Raw genomic sequence first — 15,499 nt, 5'->3', positions numbered from 1 at the left:
TACTGGTAATAATCATAAGATAATCATTTACATCCTATATCAAGTTATAATCATAGGCTATCATTTCATACCATCCGACTGTCAAATATCCAGAGTCTTGTAATATCAACAGTTGAAAAGGATATAACTAGGGACTCAGTCAATGCTGACAGAACGTAAACTGATAAAATAACTTTGCAGAAGTTTGAAAAAACCTAATAAAAATGAAAATGCATCTTTTTAAAAGACCTAACAATTTTGCTCCTAGTTGTATATATAAGGAAATATTTACACATGTGCAGCCAACAACCTTAATGTTCTCTACAGTACTGCTTGTATTATGGAAAATGAGGGAAACAACTTCATGAATACAGTATTTAGAAAATTTTCTTAAAATTTATTTATGTAGAACATACTATAACTAAAAATGTAGCACAGTTTATATTTTATGCACACATAATCATAGTTTTAAAAACATGAGGCTAGAAATATATATATATATATATATATATATATACATACATATACCATATCACCAAACAGATCATCTCTCTCTAGAAAGAAAGGGAAACGTACACTAACACAGAGACTACAATCTCTGAAGCAAAAACTTCATTTAATTTTTTTTCTTTTTTTTTGCAGAGGAGAATGAGAGGGAGAGAGGAAGGAGAGGAAGGAGGCAGAGAGGTTAGAAAGAGAGGAGACAAAGATCTTCCGTCCCCAAAATGCCCACAAAAGCTGGGCTGAAGCTGGAATCGGGAACCAGACCTGGGAGTCAAACTCAGACATTTTTAGATCACAAACGTACTATCTGCTAGTCCAACACCTGGCTCAGAGGAAAAAATATTTTAAAATATTATTTATTTGAAAAGCAGCGAGACACAGAGATCTCTCATCCACTGGAGTTTACTTCCCAAATGCCTGCAACAGTTGTGGCTAAGCCAGAATCAAGCCAGGAATGGGGAACTCAATTTGGATCTCCCATGTGAGTGGCAGGGACCCAACCACTTAAGCTATCACCTCGGCTTCTCAAGGTATATATGAGCAGGAAGCTGGATTCAGGAGCAGAGCTGGAACCTGAGCCCAGGAACTCTGAAAGGATGCAGGCATCCAAAGGAACACTGTAACTATTATGAGGAACACTTGCCCTGTGAAGTAAAAACATTGTAAACATCATTTGTTATAAACTATGTGGCTAGAGGTCTGTATTATTTATAGTAAATTTCTCAACACAAAAGGTATAACTGGATAAAGCTTCTAAAAATCAAACCCATATCAAACCAATAGTTAATATCTACAAAGTTCAAACAACATTAAGTTTTACACTTTTTAAAATTACAAATTTCCAATAAACTGTATATTCAACTTATCACTGATATACACAGAATATTCAAGAAGACACATGCTTTTCAGTAGTGTCTATTTAGAATGTGCAGTTTGTTATCAAAGTTTTCTACTATTTCCGTTGTTTTCCCTACCAAGCTTAGTGTAGCAAAAACTGGTTGGAAGCAGAGAATAAACTAATGATTTAAAATCTGGGAACCAGAGTCTCGGGAAAGAAATGGGAATAAGGCTGGAGAGGTGAAATAAACAGAGAACTGGTGGTACAAGAAGAAAGCAAACATTTATATAACAGCACGTTGCAGCTAAGCTTTCCCTGCTGGAACAACTGATAAAGTTTATGACCAAACAATATTCATATAATGGAAGAATGGAATGAACACAAATTTAAAGTGAAAGATCAAATTTGGGCATTGCTACAATACTAGCTGTGTGTTGGCAAATTTATTTTTAATAATATTGTTTTTCCTACCAAAACTAACAAATTCATATACCAGAACATTATTAGTACACAGATTACTCCATAGGACTTCCCGACAAATTAATCATTTTGTACCTGTACTGGAGAGCGAACTGTCACCTTCTTACTTCCTTCCACTGCATCAATCTGACAAACAATAGATCTTTCAACTCCAGACTCTCTGTGTCTTACAGTATATAGACGTCGTCCCACTTTTGTCAAAGGGATTTTATCAGCAGTAGAATGGTTAACAGGTGCTAAATGAATACACATATTTGAAAATTCACTGTATATTAATATTAGTATATTAATGGTAAGAAATATCAAATGATTGTATTGAAGTTATAAATAGCAGTTCCTGAAGTCTTGGGATATAATGCATAAAAGGGGCTATTTTAAGAGGCCACCACATATTTCCACAGCACTCACCTAAAACCTTCAAAGCATTTCACCAAAAAACAATTATTTTAATTGAAAAGAATAATCTTTTCCAGGAGTTTAACCTTTAGCAATCATGGCAAACCCTTTAAAAATAACTGAGTAGGGCTGGTGCTGCGGCTCAATAGGCTAATCTGCCACCTGTGGTGCCGGCACCCAGGGCTAGTCAGTCTGGGAGCCAGATTCTGTTGCCCCTCTTCCAGTCCAGCTCTCTGCTGTGGCCCGGGAGTGCAGTGGAAGATGGCCCAAGTGCTTGGGCCCTGCACCCGCATGGGAGACCAGGAGAAGCTCCTGGCTCCTGGCTTCAGATCAGCGCAGTGCGCCGGCTACAGCGGCCATTGGGGGGTTAATCAACAGAAAAGGAAGACCTTTCTCTCTGTCTCTCTCACTGTCCACTCTGTCAAAAAAAAAAAAAAAAAAAAAAAAAAAAAAGACCAAACTGAGTAGGGGCCAGCATTGTGGCACAGTGTGTTATGCTGTGGTTTATGATGCCAGCATCCCATATCCATTGCCGGTTTGAATCCCAGCTGTTCTGCTTCCACTTTCGCTTTCAATCCAGCTCCCTGATAATGTACCTGGGAAAACAGTGGAATATGGCCCCAAGTGTTCACACCCTTGCTACCCAGGCTCCTGGCTTCAGCCTGGACCCAACCTGGTTGTTGCGGCTATTTGGAAAGTGAACCAACAGATGGAAGGCCTCTCTCTCTTTGCCATTCTGCCTTTCAAATAATTAAATAAATCTTAAAAAAAGAAAACCTGAACAATGAGAGCAAAAATTGACAACTATATGGACACTGAGATTTTCTGTTATAGTAACCAGGGCTAATCCCTTCAGACATCTTTAAATACCAACATAGTGACAATTTTTCAGTTTCTGATTTTTCCAACAAGCATGTCACTTTTTAGTTACATCTTGGATTTGGTTAAAGAAAATTTTGTACATATTTATCTAATATACACAAGTGGTATTGGGGTGAAATTACTTACTTGCAGATTTTACTTGCCCTTCATTCATAAAAATGTTACCTCCAAACCAGAGGTAAAACTGGTAACAATTCACTGACAATGCTCCAACAATCCCTGAAACACTTGTTATGCATTATTTCCTGATTAGAAGAAAGCACTAATAAAGCACTTCACTTCTATACCTAATTTTAACCTTTCAAATGATGTCCTCTTTAATAATTACTTGAGTGTTACAAAGTGATATAGATGAGGCTTTGGGAGTATTTAACATTACAGTGACAAGATAATTTAAAATGAAAAACTTGTTGGAATTAGAAAAGACAAGGGAAAATCTCCACATAAAAAACCATTCATCAATTCTAAAACAATTACTAATGTGTCATTTTCATTAATTCAAGTTTTAAATTCAGTCAGATACAAAAGGGGTAGGTTACTCCCAAGTTGTGGAGCTGACATCTTGGCACAGAGGTTAAGCTACTGTTGGTGACTAAGCATTATTACATCCTGGTTGCTCTACTTCTGATCCAGCTCCCTGATAATGTGCCTGAGAAGACATCACTGGGCTCCTGCCACTGAGTTGGAAGACCTAATCCACAGGGATGGAATTCCAGGCTTCTGGCTTCCACCTGCATCAGGCCCAGCCTTTGTGGCCATCAGGGAGTGAAGCATCGAATGGAAGACAGATCTCTCACCCTGCCTCCCTACCACTTTCCCTCAGTTGGAAGAACTCTCTCCCCTCCTCCACCGTGTGTGTTTGTGTGTGACTATGGCTTTTGAATAACATACATCTTAAAAAAAAAATACTACTAAGTTGTACCAAATGTGCTTAAAGTTGTACCAAATGTACTTAAAGCATATCTGGGACTGATGCTGTGGCATAACAGGTAAAGCCACCGCCTGCAGTGCTGGCATCCCACATGGGTGCCGGTTCAGGACCTGGCTGCTCCACTTCCGATCCAGCTCTCTGCTGTGGCCTGGGAAAGCAGCAGAAGGTGACCCAAGTCCTTGGGCCCCTGCGCCCATGTGGGAAAGCAGGAGGAAGCTCCTGGCTTTGGATCGACGCAGCTCTGGTCATCTAGGGAGTGAACCAGCGGATGGAAGACCTCTCTCTCTTTTATTTTTTTTGACAGGCAGAGTGGACAGTGAGAGAGAGAGACAGAGAGAAAGGTCTTCCTTTGCCGTTGGTTCACCCTCCAATGGCCGCCACAGCCGTCATGCTGCACTGACCAAAAGGTAGGAGCCAGGTGCTTCTCCTGGTCTCCCATGCGGGTGCAGGGCCCAAACACTTGGGCCATCCTCCACTGCACTCCTGGGCCACAGCAGAGAGCTGGCCTGGAAGAGGAGTAACCCGGGTGGCGCTGGCTTCCCTCCCTCCCTCCCTTTCTCTCTCTCTTTTTACCTCTCCTTCTCTCTCTGTGTAACTCTGCCTTTCAAATAAATAAATAAATCTTAAAAAAAAAAAAAAGACAATATCAGCTTCTATGGCCTGTAGAAGCTGAATTAGGATGAGCTCTAACATTTGGCTTCCCAACAACAAAGAGGAAATTACCATGCTTTAAACAATGCAGTGGGTAAACAAAGTCGGAATTTGGAATACAAAGATCTTACTAACAACAGCAACCAACTGCAAAGTTGAAAAAAAATGGTCCCAATATACTAGGAAAGAGATCTTAAAAATCTGTAGAATACTACAAATGAGTAAATTACACAAGACTGTAGTTTAACCCAAAGCCACAGGAAGATAATACATCACTTACTCAGAAGAATGAAGAAGAGCTTGCTGCTTAGGCTGGTCATTGCGCTGAAATGATCATTTTCCTTAGTTCGGACATAATCCATACTTAAACTCTCCTCATTTTTCAATATATATGATTTTGCCATAGGAACATTGAGTACATTAAAAGAATCACTTGGTGAAACAGAAACACTAAGTCCAAGAGAATTGAAAATGATAAACGGTGCTAGATCCCTTATGAAGACAGGGGCAGACCCAGTGGCAGCTTCTGTAAATGCCTAATAAGTGAGAGTCATCAAATAAATTAAAATGTGGAAAACTAAATCAAAAGCAGACACAAGACAAAGAATTAAACAAAAAAACTTCTGATTCAATAAAAGGGTCAATTCAGCCTAGTATCTCAACATTTAGAGTTTCAAATTTCTTTTCTTACCTTGACTAAATTATTTAACATTATAAGACCACATTTGGATAATGTGATGTTTAATTGGTCTCTTGAATAGAAACTGATGACAGTTTTATATTCTGGCACTTTGTAGTTTTCTTCTTCAGCATCTGACTCAACAATAGCCTTTTTGGCTTTCTTTTTCATCTAAAATGATAAATTATTAAACTGTAAGGAAAAAAAAAAACTTGCTGCTAAAACAATGTGACTCATTACGCAAAGTAAAACCAAACTTTAGAAAAGTTCCAATTTTAACATTAGAGGCAGCAATATATTTTATTTTTGCTGCTGTCCTTTTGTAGGGTCAAATAGGACAGGGGCAGTACTAGAGGAAACCCAATGACAGTGAAATGGCAAGCACAATTTAGAAGGAAAAAAAAAAATCCCAGCATTACTAAGTGTATATGGAAACCTCTGTACCTTTTTAATTTTGTAGTGATCTTAAATCACTCTAAGAAAATACTTTGAAAAAAAAATATACACTTACACAGATTTAGACATACCTTGATTCCAAGATTCCATGGTCTAAAATCCTCAGTCTGATCAATTTCTAAGGGCTCAAGCAAAGGTTCCCATACACCAAACATTTCATTATAATAATGCACCTATAGAGACAATTTTTTGTTTTAAATGAAGCATGCTGGTATCTTCCAGGTTGTCATCTTCCAGGCTGTTTCCTACTGTTATGCCTTTTGGCCATGCTATTTCCATATGAAAACCATTCTATACACTCTTCAGCAGCCTGCTCCATATACTCCCGCAGCAATTCCCTCACCTAGCTAAAATGGCCCATGTCCACCCTTCACAATGTAGATACCAGCCAGGGAAGCACATGAGCAGCTTTCATCATAAGCCTTTAGTCCAGAAGGAAATAAACACAACCTCTTTTAAGCATCTTTCTTTAATTCCATACTAGGCCAAGCATCACACACTGTTCATCTATAACACATTAAAGAAATTTTGCGCTTCCACTTCAAAGTGCTTAAAAGCAAATATCATATGTTTCAATAACTTTTTAGAGGGTTAAGATTAAAAGAGGGATACCTGTTTTAGAATAACATCTAGCACATAATAAATGCCACATAATTATCTATATTAGATGCATAGGAAGCAATGGCCTTGGATTTGAAAATTATATTCAGAGGTCAAACGGGGAAGCTTGTAGGCAAGGCTCATGATGAGAAAGCTTGAACTTTGTTACATTTAAGTTAAAATTAAATTCAGTGTGGTGTGGACATTCTCAATTTTTGAAATTTTATAGGGGCCAGCAGTGTGGCATAGTGGGTAAAGCTGCTGCCTACAATTTTGCCACCCCATATGGGTGCCACTTCAAGTTCTGGCTACTCCTCTTCCCATCCAGCTCTCTGCTATGGCATGGGAAAGCAGTGGAATATGGCCCCAGTCCTTGGGACCCTGAACCCACATGGGAGACCCAAAAGATAATCCTGGCTCTTGGCTTCAGATTGGCGCAGCTCAGGCCATTGCAGCCATCTGGGGAGTGAACCAGCAGATGGAAGACCTCTCTCTGCTTCTCTATAATTCTGCCTTTCAAATAAATAAATAGATTTTTTTTCAAAAAAAATTTTTATAGACATCCTAGATCAAATTTTCTGTAAAATCTACAGAATTCTAATCAGAATTTGAAAATGTTAAGTCAAAGTTATACTTCTTAATTAGCAAACCATTCTGTTGCAACATAATAAAAGAATAGAATTTCATGTTTCCTTATTTACTGTTACAAGGGAGAATATTTGTTTAAGTTTTTAATAAAGTATATTATTAATTTAAACCACGGTATACTTCAAAAGATTCCACATAAATTCCCAAGTAAAATATGTTTGTTCAGATATTTCCCAAATAATATCAACTTAAACTCGTTTTAAAGTACTCTTATGAAAATCTGAAAAGTCTTAACAGACTTTCATTAGAGTTAAAAACTCAATATTATATAAAAGCATAAAGCATATCCTTCTAATTCCTTATACCAAGATTATATTATCTATATATCCAGAAATTTAGTCTATGATTTTTTTTTAACGATTTATTTATTTATTTGAAAGGCAGAGCTACAGAGAGGCAGAGACAGAGATAGAAGAGGTCTTCCATCTGCTGGTTCATTCCCCAAATGGCTGCAATGGCCGGAGCTGCACAGATCCAAAGCCAGGAGCTAGGAGCTTCCTCCAGGTCTTCCACATGGGTGCATGGGCCCAAGGACTTGGGCCATCTTTTACTGCTTTCCCAGGCTATAGCAGAGAGCCAGATTGGAAGTGGAGCAGCCAGGACTTGAACCAGCACCTACATGGGATGCTGGCACCACAGGCAGTAGCTTTACCGACAATGCCACAGTGCCAGCCCCTATGAATGTTTTAAATGGTCATATTTTCCATTTAACTATTGTTTGTACCCATTGTCTATATTTCCAATAAACTAGAGTCTTTTTGCTTTAAAAAAAAATAAGTATGTCATTGTAAAAATTAAAAGAAAAATAAGAAAGGAAGTAGGAAGGAAGGTGGGAGTCAGGAAGGGAGGTTAGGGTAACATATATTATTATGTTCTTAAAACTGTACTGTTCCCTTTATATAAATAAAAAAAATTGGAAATAAAGAATATTCAATTCAATCCCTTAAAATTCAATCCCTAAAAATGAGAATTTTAAAATTAACACTTGTCTACTGCCATGTTACCTTTAAGTTGATATAATGAATTATAACATAAATTTAATATGGCCATGTATTCTCAAAGTAGAAATAATGTACACATAACACCAACTATTCAAGGGCATAAATCTATAAGCTTTCTTCTAAGTTTCTGAGCAAATATAATATTTACAGTAAGCTTAATTTAGATAGATAAATAATATTCCCAAAACATCCCAGATATTGTATTGTTTGTCTCTAAAACCGTAAAAATGCTTTATCTGCTTACTTCTAGTTCAAGTTGACAGTGGAGATTTATTAGTGTGCTCCAGTTTTTGCCTTCTCCTGAAAAACGTGACTTTGCCAAAAGCATGGGCACTGTTCTATGACCAATTCCAGCCTCAAGAACTATAAAAATAGAATCAATGTTCACTTTTATCATCTCTCCTTTGGGTACCAATTCGGTTGTGGGAGCGATTTTTTCAGTTTCATTTGATTCTTCCAGGAACCACATTTTTAAATTCTTTATATCCTTCTTTTCCCACAACTGTGCTATGGAAGAAGCAGTTTCTTTTGGAATGGTTTCCTTGGTTGTGTAAAGTGCTGAAGTTATGGTAATTATGGTGTTTATGATAACCGGTGAAACCTAAGTGGAATAAAATTTAAAAATTACATATGCTACTTTCAAAAACTGTTAAACCTAATTGCTGAATAATTATGAGGAGTTAATAATCAACTAACATTACCACCACAAAATAGAAGATATGATGTGCTATATATAAAGAATTTTAATTACCATTATTACTAATTTCAACTTGTTAAAATATTTAATCTCAAATATTAAAATGATCAAATATTATTTCAACTATACATATAAATGTTAAATGCCAATAAACTAGTTAAATGCAAATAATTATACAATAACATTCATGATAAAATGTACACTAACAATATCATTTTGTAAATAATACTTTCAAAAACAAAAGTTTTTTTTTTTTTTTTTTTTTTTTGCTTATTTAACAATTAAGACTTACTACAATAACTCCTTGTTTCTAGGTCTCATGAATTTTTTAAGATAGCATGATTTGATTGTAACTTACCTTTACTGTCAGGGATTTCACTGATATATCAATAGCTTGTGGAGTCGAACCTGTCTGAGTAGCTTGATAAAATAAGTCACAAGGCTGCAAAACCTATGAGAAAAAAAATCAATACCATTAAATTAATAAATATTAAAGTAATCCTACTAAAGGGTTTCTTAGTAATAAATAAGCAAATCAGTAAAAATAAGTATTAAGTGACTCAATATCACACCTCTTCATTATCACTATTTGTAATAAAAAGGAAGTGGTAACAAAAATATTAGCAATAATAAAAAATAAATAGAAAAATTTCTTAAATATTCAAAACTAACCTATAAAACTTGTAAGACAATACTCCTAAATGTTTGTATAAATAGAGTAAGAGAACAAGTTATTTTGGTGCAAAAAATTTTGAAATCCATATATACTGGGGTCTTCAAAAGTTAACAGAAAGCATGTATTATGAAAAAACTGCAAGGATTTCAAAAATTTTTTTACCACAATAAGCTTCTATTTTAACTTTACTTTAGTGTAATGGACTTTACTGATACATCAATTACTCATGGCTCTGTACCCATATGAGTAGCCTGAGGAAAACAAATCTTTATTCTGGATTTTCCATGAGTTCTTTGAAGTATCCTCATATTCTGTATTTGACTTTACATACTAAAATAAAATTTTGTTGTGATGTTTTTTCACTGTAAAAGTGAAATAAGTTAATCTACACAGGTAAAGCTACAAAAGACAAGAATAAAAAATTATATAAATAATTCCCTAATTAATTATAAGTGAATTGAATTTTCCCTAAATGTAATAAGCCGAATTCTTCCCTTCTGCCCCTCAGTGATTCCCATAAGGCTGTCAAGAATCCCGTACTATTATAGTACAAAGTCAAATATCTCATTTATCTCTGATCAGTTCAAAGTCTAAATTCTCAATCAGGTTCAGATGTTGATTAGATGTCTAGATATAATGTATTTAATAGAGCTGTTGAGGCACATTTTTTGTCCTGTTGGGAAACTAAGTCAAGTTACCTACCCCCAATATACAAATGTGGAACAGACATGGGATAACAGTGAGCGATATTCCTGTTCAAATGTAAACAGGAGGAAAAAGCAGCCACCTATCCCAAGAATTCTGAAATCCAGCAGGTAAATGAATTTCCTGATTAGGTTTAAAAGCTGTGAACTATTTTCTCATTTTCACCCTCAAAGTCATCCTTTCTTTTTTTCTCTTTATAATACATAAGGTAAGGTGATTTTCATTTGCCTGCTAGCTGGCTTCCACTAGCTGCCACATAGCCCTCTCCATAATAAGGCAGTTTGCACCTTCAAGATCAGCAGTAGAGCCATCTCTGATGTTTGACCATCTCTAGTAATCTCACTCTGATGTCTTATCCAGAAAAATCTCCCTTTGACTTGACTCAGTCTACTGATTAATGTCCTGACCATATTGGTCTTGCTTACCTATACTCACCCAGGAAAAGACGACAGAGGGCACATATAAAAGGAGGTAGAAATCTTAGCGGCTACCTTAGAATTTTACTTACCACACACACACACACACACACACAAAGACATCTAAAAAGATCAAAATAATGACATTTAAACCCATTACTCAAAGTAGTCACAATCTACCATTATTTTAAAAAAAAGGTAAGAAGAGTTAGTACTTGACTTATTAATTCAGTCTAAAAATTGTTTATAAACTAAGAACAAAAAATTTAACTATATTATAATAATTAAGTATAGATTCTAAACATAAAATTTGCTTTTCCCTGGGAAAAGCAAAAACAAGAAAGTACAAATATATATATAAATTTCCCTGTAATGTGTAAATCTCTTTTTTAAATTTTAATTGTTTTAATCAAGTAATGTAGCTGTTTGAAACAGGAATTTTAAGACAGTTCAATACAGCAAAGTGAAGGATTACTCTACTAGGATACCCTCCATGAATAATATTCAAGAGATTACGTGAATCTGAATTCCACTGGAAATTTGGTACCAGACTGAAAATCTTACATTGGTTTTTGGTTCAGTTGAAACCATGGATTTAAGTTCCTTACAGAAAAATATTAAAGTACACTCTGGCCCTGACAAAATTCACAAGTTTGTAAGTGACATAGGATTGAAAATGCAGCTGGTCTTGAACAGAAAACCTGCTCATGCCAAAGCTGTGTTACAATCAAGTTCTCCATAAGATAATTCACAAAATTCAACTTAATGTTATAGAAACCATTCCTAAAGTGCATTTTTTTCCTACCAGTATTAGTTTTGTTGCCTCCAACTATTTCCTTCGTGCTTTTAGTGCTATTTCTATCATTTTCGTTTTCTTCCTACTTCAATACTATATTACTCCCTTTCTTTCATTTTTACTATTGATACTGCTACTGCTTCCCTGTGAAATTAACTTACCAGCATTTATACGAAATGAACAGAAGCCTACGAAAGCTATTATATTTTATTGGCCCATGATGAAGACCACTGAATAACAAGACAAAGAGTAGAATATATGATTATAGATGTTGGTAACTGGATAATATGGCGGGAACTTGGGTTCTTGGGAGCCCAAGCTCTCTGTACAGGCTGTTCCTTTTTCCTAAAATAGATGTCGGGTTCCTGCATTATACACTGAGCCACCTGGGACAGATCTGACTCCTTATTCCAAACTTCCTGCTAAGGCTGACCCTGAGAAGCAGAAGTAATTGGGTTCCCACCATCTACATTAGAGACCAGGATTGAGTTCCTAGCTCCTAGCTCTTCTCTTCCAGCTGTTGTGACTGGGGGTGAAACTAGCAGATGGGAGTTGTCTCTAATAACAAAATTTTAAAACCCAGCACATTCCTGTGACTCCTGTTGCTCCAGTCTAATAACTAGTCATCCTTCAGGTATCAGCACAAATGTAATTTACACTGAGAAGCCTACCAACCAGTCCAGTTATGTTCTATCATAAAATCCTAGGTATCCTTAGCAAAAGAAATATATAAACAAATTAAAATACCTTAAAATTTAGGATTAACCTACACACACAAGGCTTGTATACTATAGGAAACAAATTGTAGTTCTTTCAACAGACACCAATAAATACACACTAAGATTCTACATTTAGTCATGATCAAGATTCTTTCAGAATTAAGTATAGAAAAGCTTATTATTTTAAAGATTTACTAATTATTCAGAAGGCAGATTTAAGAGAGAGAGATTGATTGAGACACATATTTTCCATCTGTAGTTCACCTCCCAAATGACTGCAATGGCTGGGGCTGGGCCAGATCAAAGCCAGGAGCTTCATCTGGGTCTCCCAAATGTGTACTGGGGCCCAAGGACATGGTCCATCTTCCACTGCTTTCCCAGAAGCATTAGAAGAGAGTTGGATCAGAGGAGGAGCATCTGGGACTCAAACCAGTACCCATAAGGGAAGCTGGCCATGCAGGGGACAGCCTAAAGCGCTGCATCACAGTGTCAGCCCCTAGGTATGAAAGATGTAATTTCTCAACATACAAAAGGTTTTATATGTAAATATTAAACAAGCAAATATTAAACATAATAATAGTATCAATTTATTTAAGCATGGGAATAAAATGAAAATGGCTTCTTCTTGCCATTTAGGGAACAAAACATAAAAGTAACTTTTGTAGATGATTTTTTAAAAATCTAACAACCAAAAAATTAGTACAAGTTTATAATAGTTTAGGATAAGATAAATTGATAAAAAATCCATAATACATTTAAAATATACATGTAGAAAATAATTTTGCTTTTCTTAGGATTTAGGAATTTATTCAAAAATTTTATTGGAGCAGGCATCATGGTACAGTGGTTAAGACACCTCAAGATGCCTGCATCCCATACAAGTCCCTCTGTTCAAGTCCTGATTCCACTTCCAATTCAGTTTCCTGCTAGTGTGCATTCTGGGAGGTGGCAGGTGATGTCTCAAGTGTGTGAGTCCCTGCCACCCATGTGGCAGGCCAAATGGATTTCCAATCTCTGGCCTGACCCAGCCCTGACTGTTATAGGCATTTAGGAATGAACCAGCAGATGGAAGATCTTTCTGCTTTTCAAATGAATAAAAGTAAATACATAAAAATATTTAAAATTCTAATAAATAAAGTCAGAAATAACTTTATACCCTACAGATAGCAAAAATGAGAATATTTCCTCTAAAATATCTCTGAATAAGCAGGTTAAGTTATATCCTAGGTATAGTAGAACAAGATAAAAAGAGCCTGGTTTCCCTATATTAAACCATAATGATTTTACCATGTTCCTAGAAAAAAACATGCAGGTCTACCATGATTTCCTGTTTAGAGTGGGGTATTCTTAGTATAGAGCCTAGTTTACATCTTAACTAATACAAAATTTCATACCTAAAATTTGACACTGCTACAAAGTGAAAATATTTGAAAATGATTTAGCAATTAATTAGATGGACAAGGGATATTTAAAAATATAAAGCCAACTGTCCTAAACTTGCTATAAAAATAGTTTAAAAAACTTAAAGGGAAGGCAGACCATGTTCTTGCATGGGAAAAAAAAAAGCCAAAATGTTTTGCCAGACAGACTTGGAATATTTAGAATGTTTTGTATGTTAGTTTCTATTTTCTAGTGATTGCAAATACAATCAGGAAAAGTACGCTAGTCAAACCCTAAAGAGCCTTAGCAAGAGATAAGACCATGGTTCCAATTTTTCCTATATACAGTCTTGTTACAGCCGTGTGAGCCAATATATTGCAAAATAATAAAATCACAGATGTCACCTATCACCCTTCTCCAAAATCAATTGTTAAAATATTCTTCACTAACTTGAAGTGAAGGAAGGAAAGGCAGAACAAGGAATTAGCAAATACAATATTAAAATAGCTTGTCTGCAAAAAAAACAATGGGAACCATGAATAAATAATAGTTCCATTTGTGGTTACTTACACATAGAACTACCTAGAAGAAACAAAATGTTTAATAGATTAAGGATTGCCAAAGAAACCAGTATCTGGCATGCAAAAGCCTGCCATGTTTAAACTGTTAAAACAATTTTAACCAACTCAGCTCAGAATTAAGCCCTGAAAAATAGTATAGTTACCCTAAAAAGAAGACAGAGATTTCAGATCTGTCTACAGAGGATAATGGCACAGAAAAACTTTTCAGAGGGAAAAGACAAGCCAAGTGAGGAACCTACTACATTGTCAAAGCTTAAAATTTAGTTTTAGGCTAAAAACTACAGGCTTAAAATTTTCACAATTCCAGTCAGCATGATATGACAACTGGTATAGATTAGTGATTACCAAGTGCTTTCCATTCTTTCTGTTTCTGAATGAGTTGATCATATAGTGGTTGTGTGCATGGTATATGTGTGTATGTGTTTGTATGTTAAAAAGTGGTAGCTTATTTTCTGTTAGTGACTAGATTGTTGGGGCCAGCGCTGTGGCACAGTGGGTTAACACCCTGGCCTGAATCGTTGACATCCTATATGGGCGCCAGTTCTAGTCCCAGCTGCTCCTTTTCCAATCCAGCTCTCTGCTATGGCCTGGGAAAGCAGTAGAAGATGGCCCAAGTCCTTGGGCCCCTGCAACCATGTGGGAGACTTGGAAGAAGTCTCTTGGCTTTGGATTGGCACAGCTCCAGCCATTGCAGCCAATTAGGGAATGAACCAGCGGATGGAAGACCTCTCTCTCTCTCTTTCTCTCTCTCTTTTCTGCCTCTCCTCTCTCTGTGTGACTCTTTCAAATAAATAAATGAATCTTAAAAAAAAAAAAAACAATTAACACTCTTATTAAAAAAAAAAATAGTTAAGTGAAGCCATGTGCAGATCCAGCAATGAAAATCAAAGGTCTCAGAACCTGAGCTGAAATTATACTGCTTGAGGAGAAGGTGAAATATGTTCTAAGGGTAAACAAAAAGACAAGTACAGATCGTGCAGATGAGGGGAAAAATCTGAGTGGCCTCTGTGAAGGACCTTTAGTTATCAGCTGATATTTGTTCTACTCTTCTTCTACAATAATGGCAGTTTTATCTGAACACAAGGTAGGTTAGAAAAGAACACATTTTCCAACCTCTACTGCAGGTAAGTGTGGTCATACAGCAACATTCAAGCCAAAAGGATATGAAAAGATGTACAGGCAAAATTTCTAAATGATAACCTGAAAGAGAATCAGCATGCCCTTTATTTCTGACTTCTTGCCTTTTCTCAATGATGACCCAGCAGCCTTGCAAACTAGGGCAACAGTCTTTCTTATATCCTAATAAAATCTGTAAGACAATACTTCAAAAAGTTGGTGGGAAAATGAATTAGCAAATAAGCTTAATTTGGTGCAGGACATATTTGAAATCCATACACAGCTTTTTCAAAGTATGCTGTTTCCTTGGACTTTGTTTTTTTGTTGTTTTGTTTTTTTGACAGGCAGAGTGGACAGAGAGAAAGGTC

At 36.1% G+C, this 15,499-nt stretch overlaps 1 protein-coding gene across 3 annotated transcripts in view; it reads right to left on the bottom strand.

Moving 5' to 3' along the window:
* VPS13A (vacuolar protein sorting 13 homolog A) overlaps positions 1-15,499 on the bottom strand; it is a 254,299-nt gene that overhangs the window by 80,613 nt on the left and 158,187 nt on the right. For all 3 annotated transcript variants that reach the window (XM_062208443.1, XM_062208441.1, XM_062208442.1), the window contains exons 40-45: positions 9,101-9,193; positions 8,290-8,646; positions 5,868-5,969; positions 5,353-5,511; positions 4,942-5,197; positions 1,877-2,037 (exon numbers count right to left, since the gene is read on the bottom strand). In XM_062208443.1, coding sequence (XP_062064427.1) covers positions 1,877-2,037; positions 4,942-5,197; positions 5,353-5,511; positions 5,868-5,969; positions 8,290-8,646; positions 9,101-9,193 — 1,128 coding nt within the window. The remainder of the gene's footprint in view (positions 1-1,876; positions 2,038-4,941; positions 5,198-5,352; positions 5,512-5,867; positions 5,970-8,289; positions 8,647-9,100; positions 9,194-15,499) is intronic.

This window comes from Lepus europaeus, chromosome 12 (genome assembly GCF_033115175.1).
Source record: "Lepus europaeus isolate LE1 chromosome 12, mLepTim1.pri, whole genome shotgun sequence".
In the NCBI taxonomy this organism is placed as follows: Eukaryota; Metazoa; Chordata; class Mammalia; order Lagomorpha; family Leporidae; genus Lepus; species Lepus europaeus.
The sequence above is the reverse complement of the archived record's forward strand: the minus strand, read 5'-3'. Positions and strand labels throughout refer to the sequence as shown.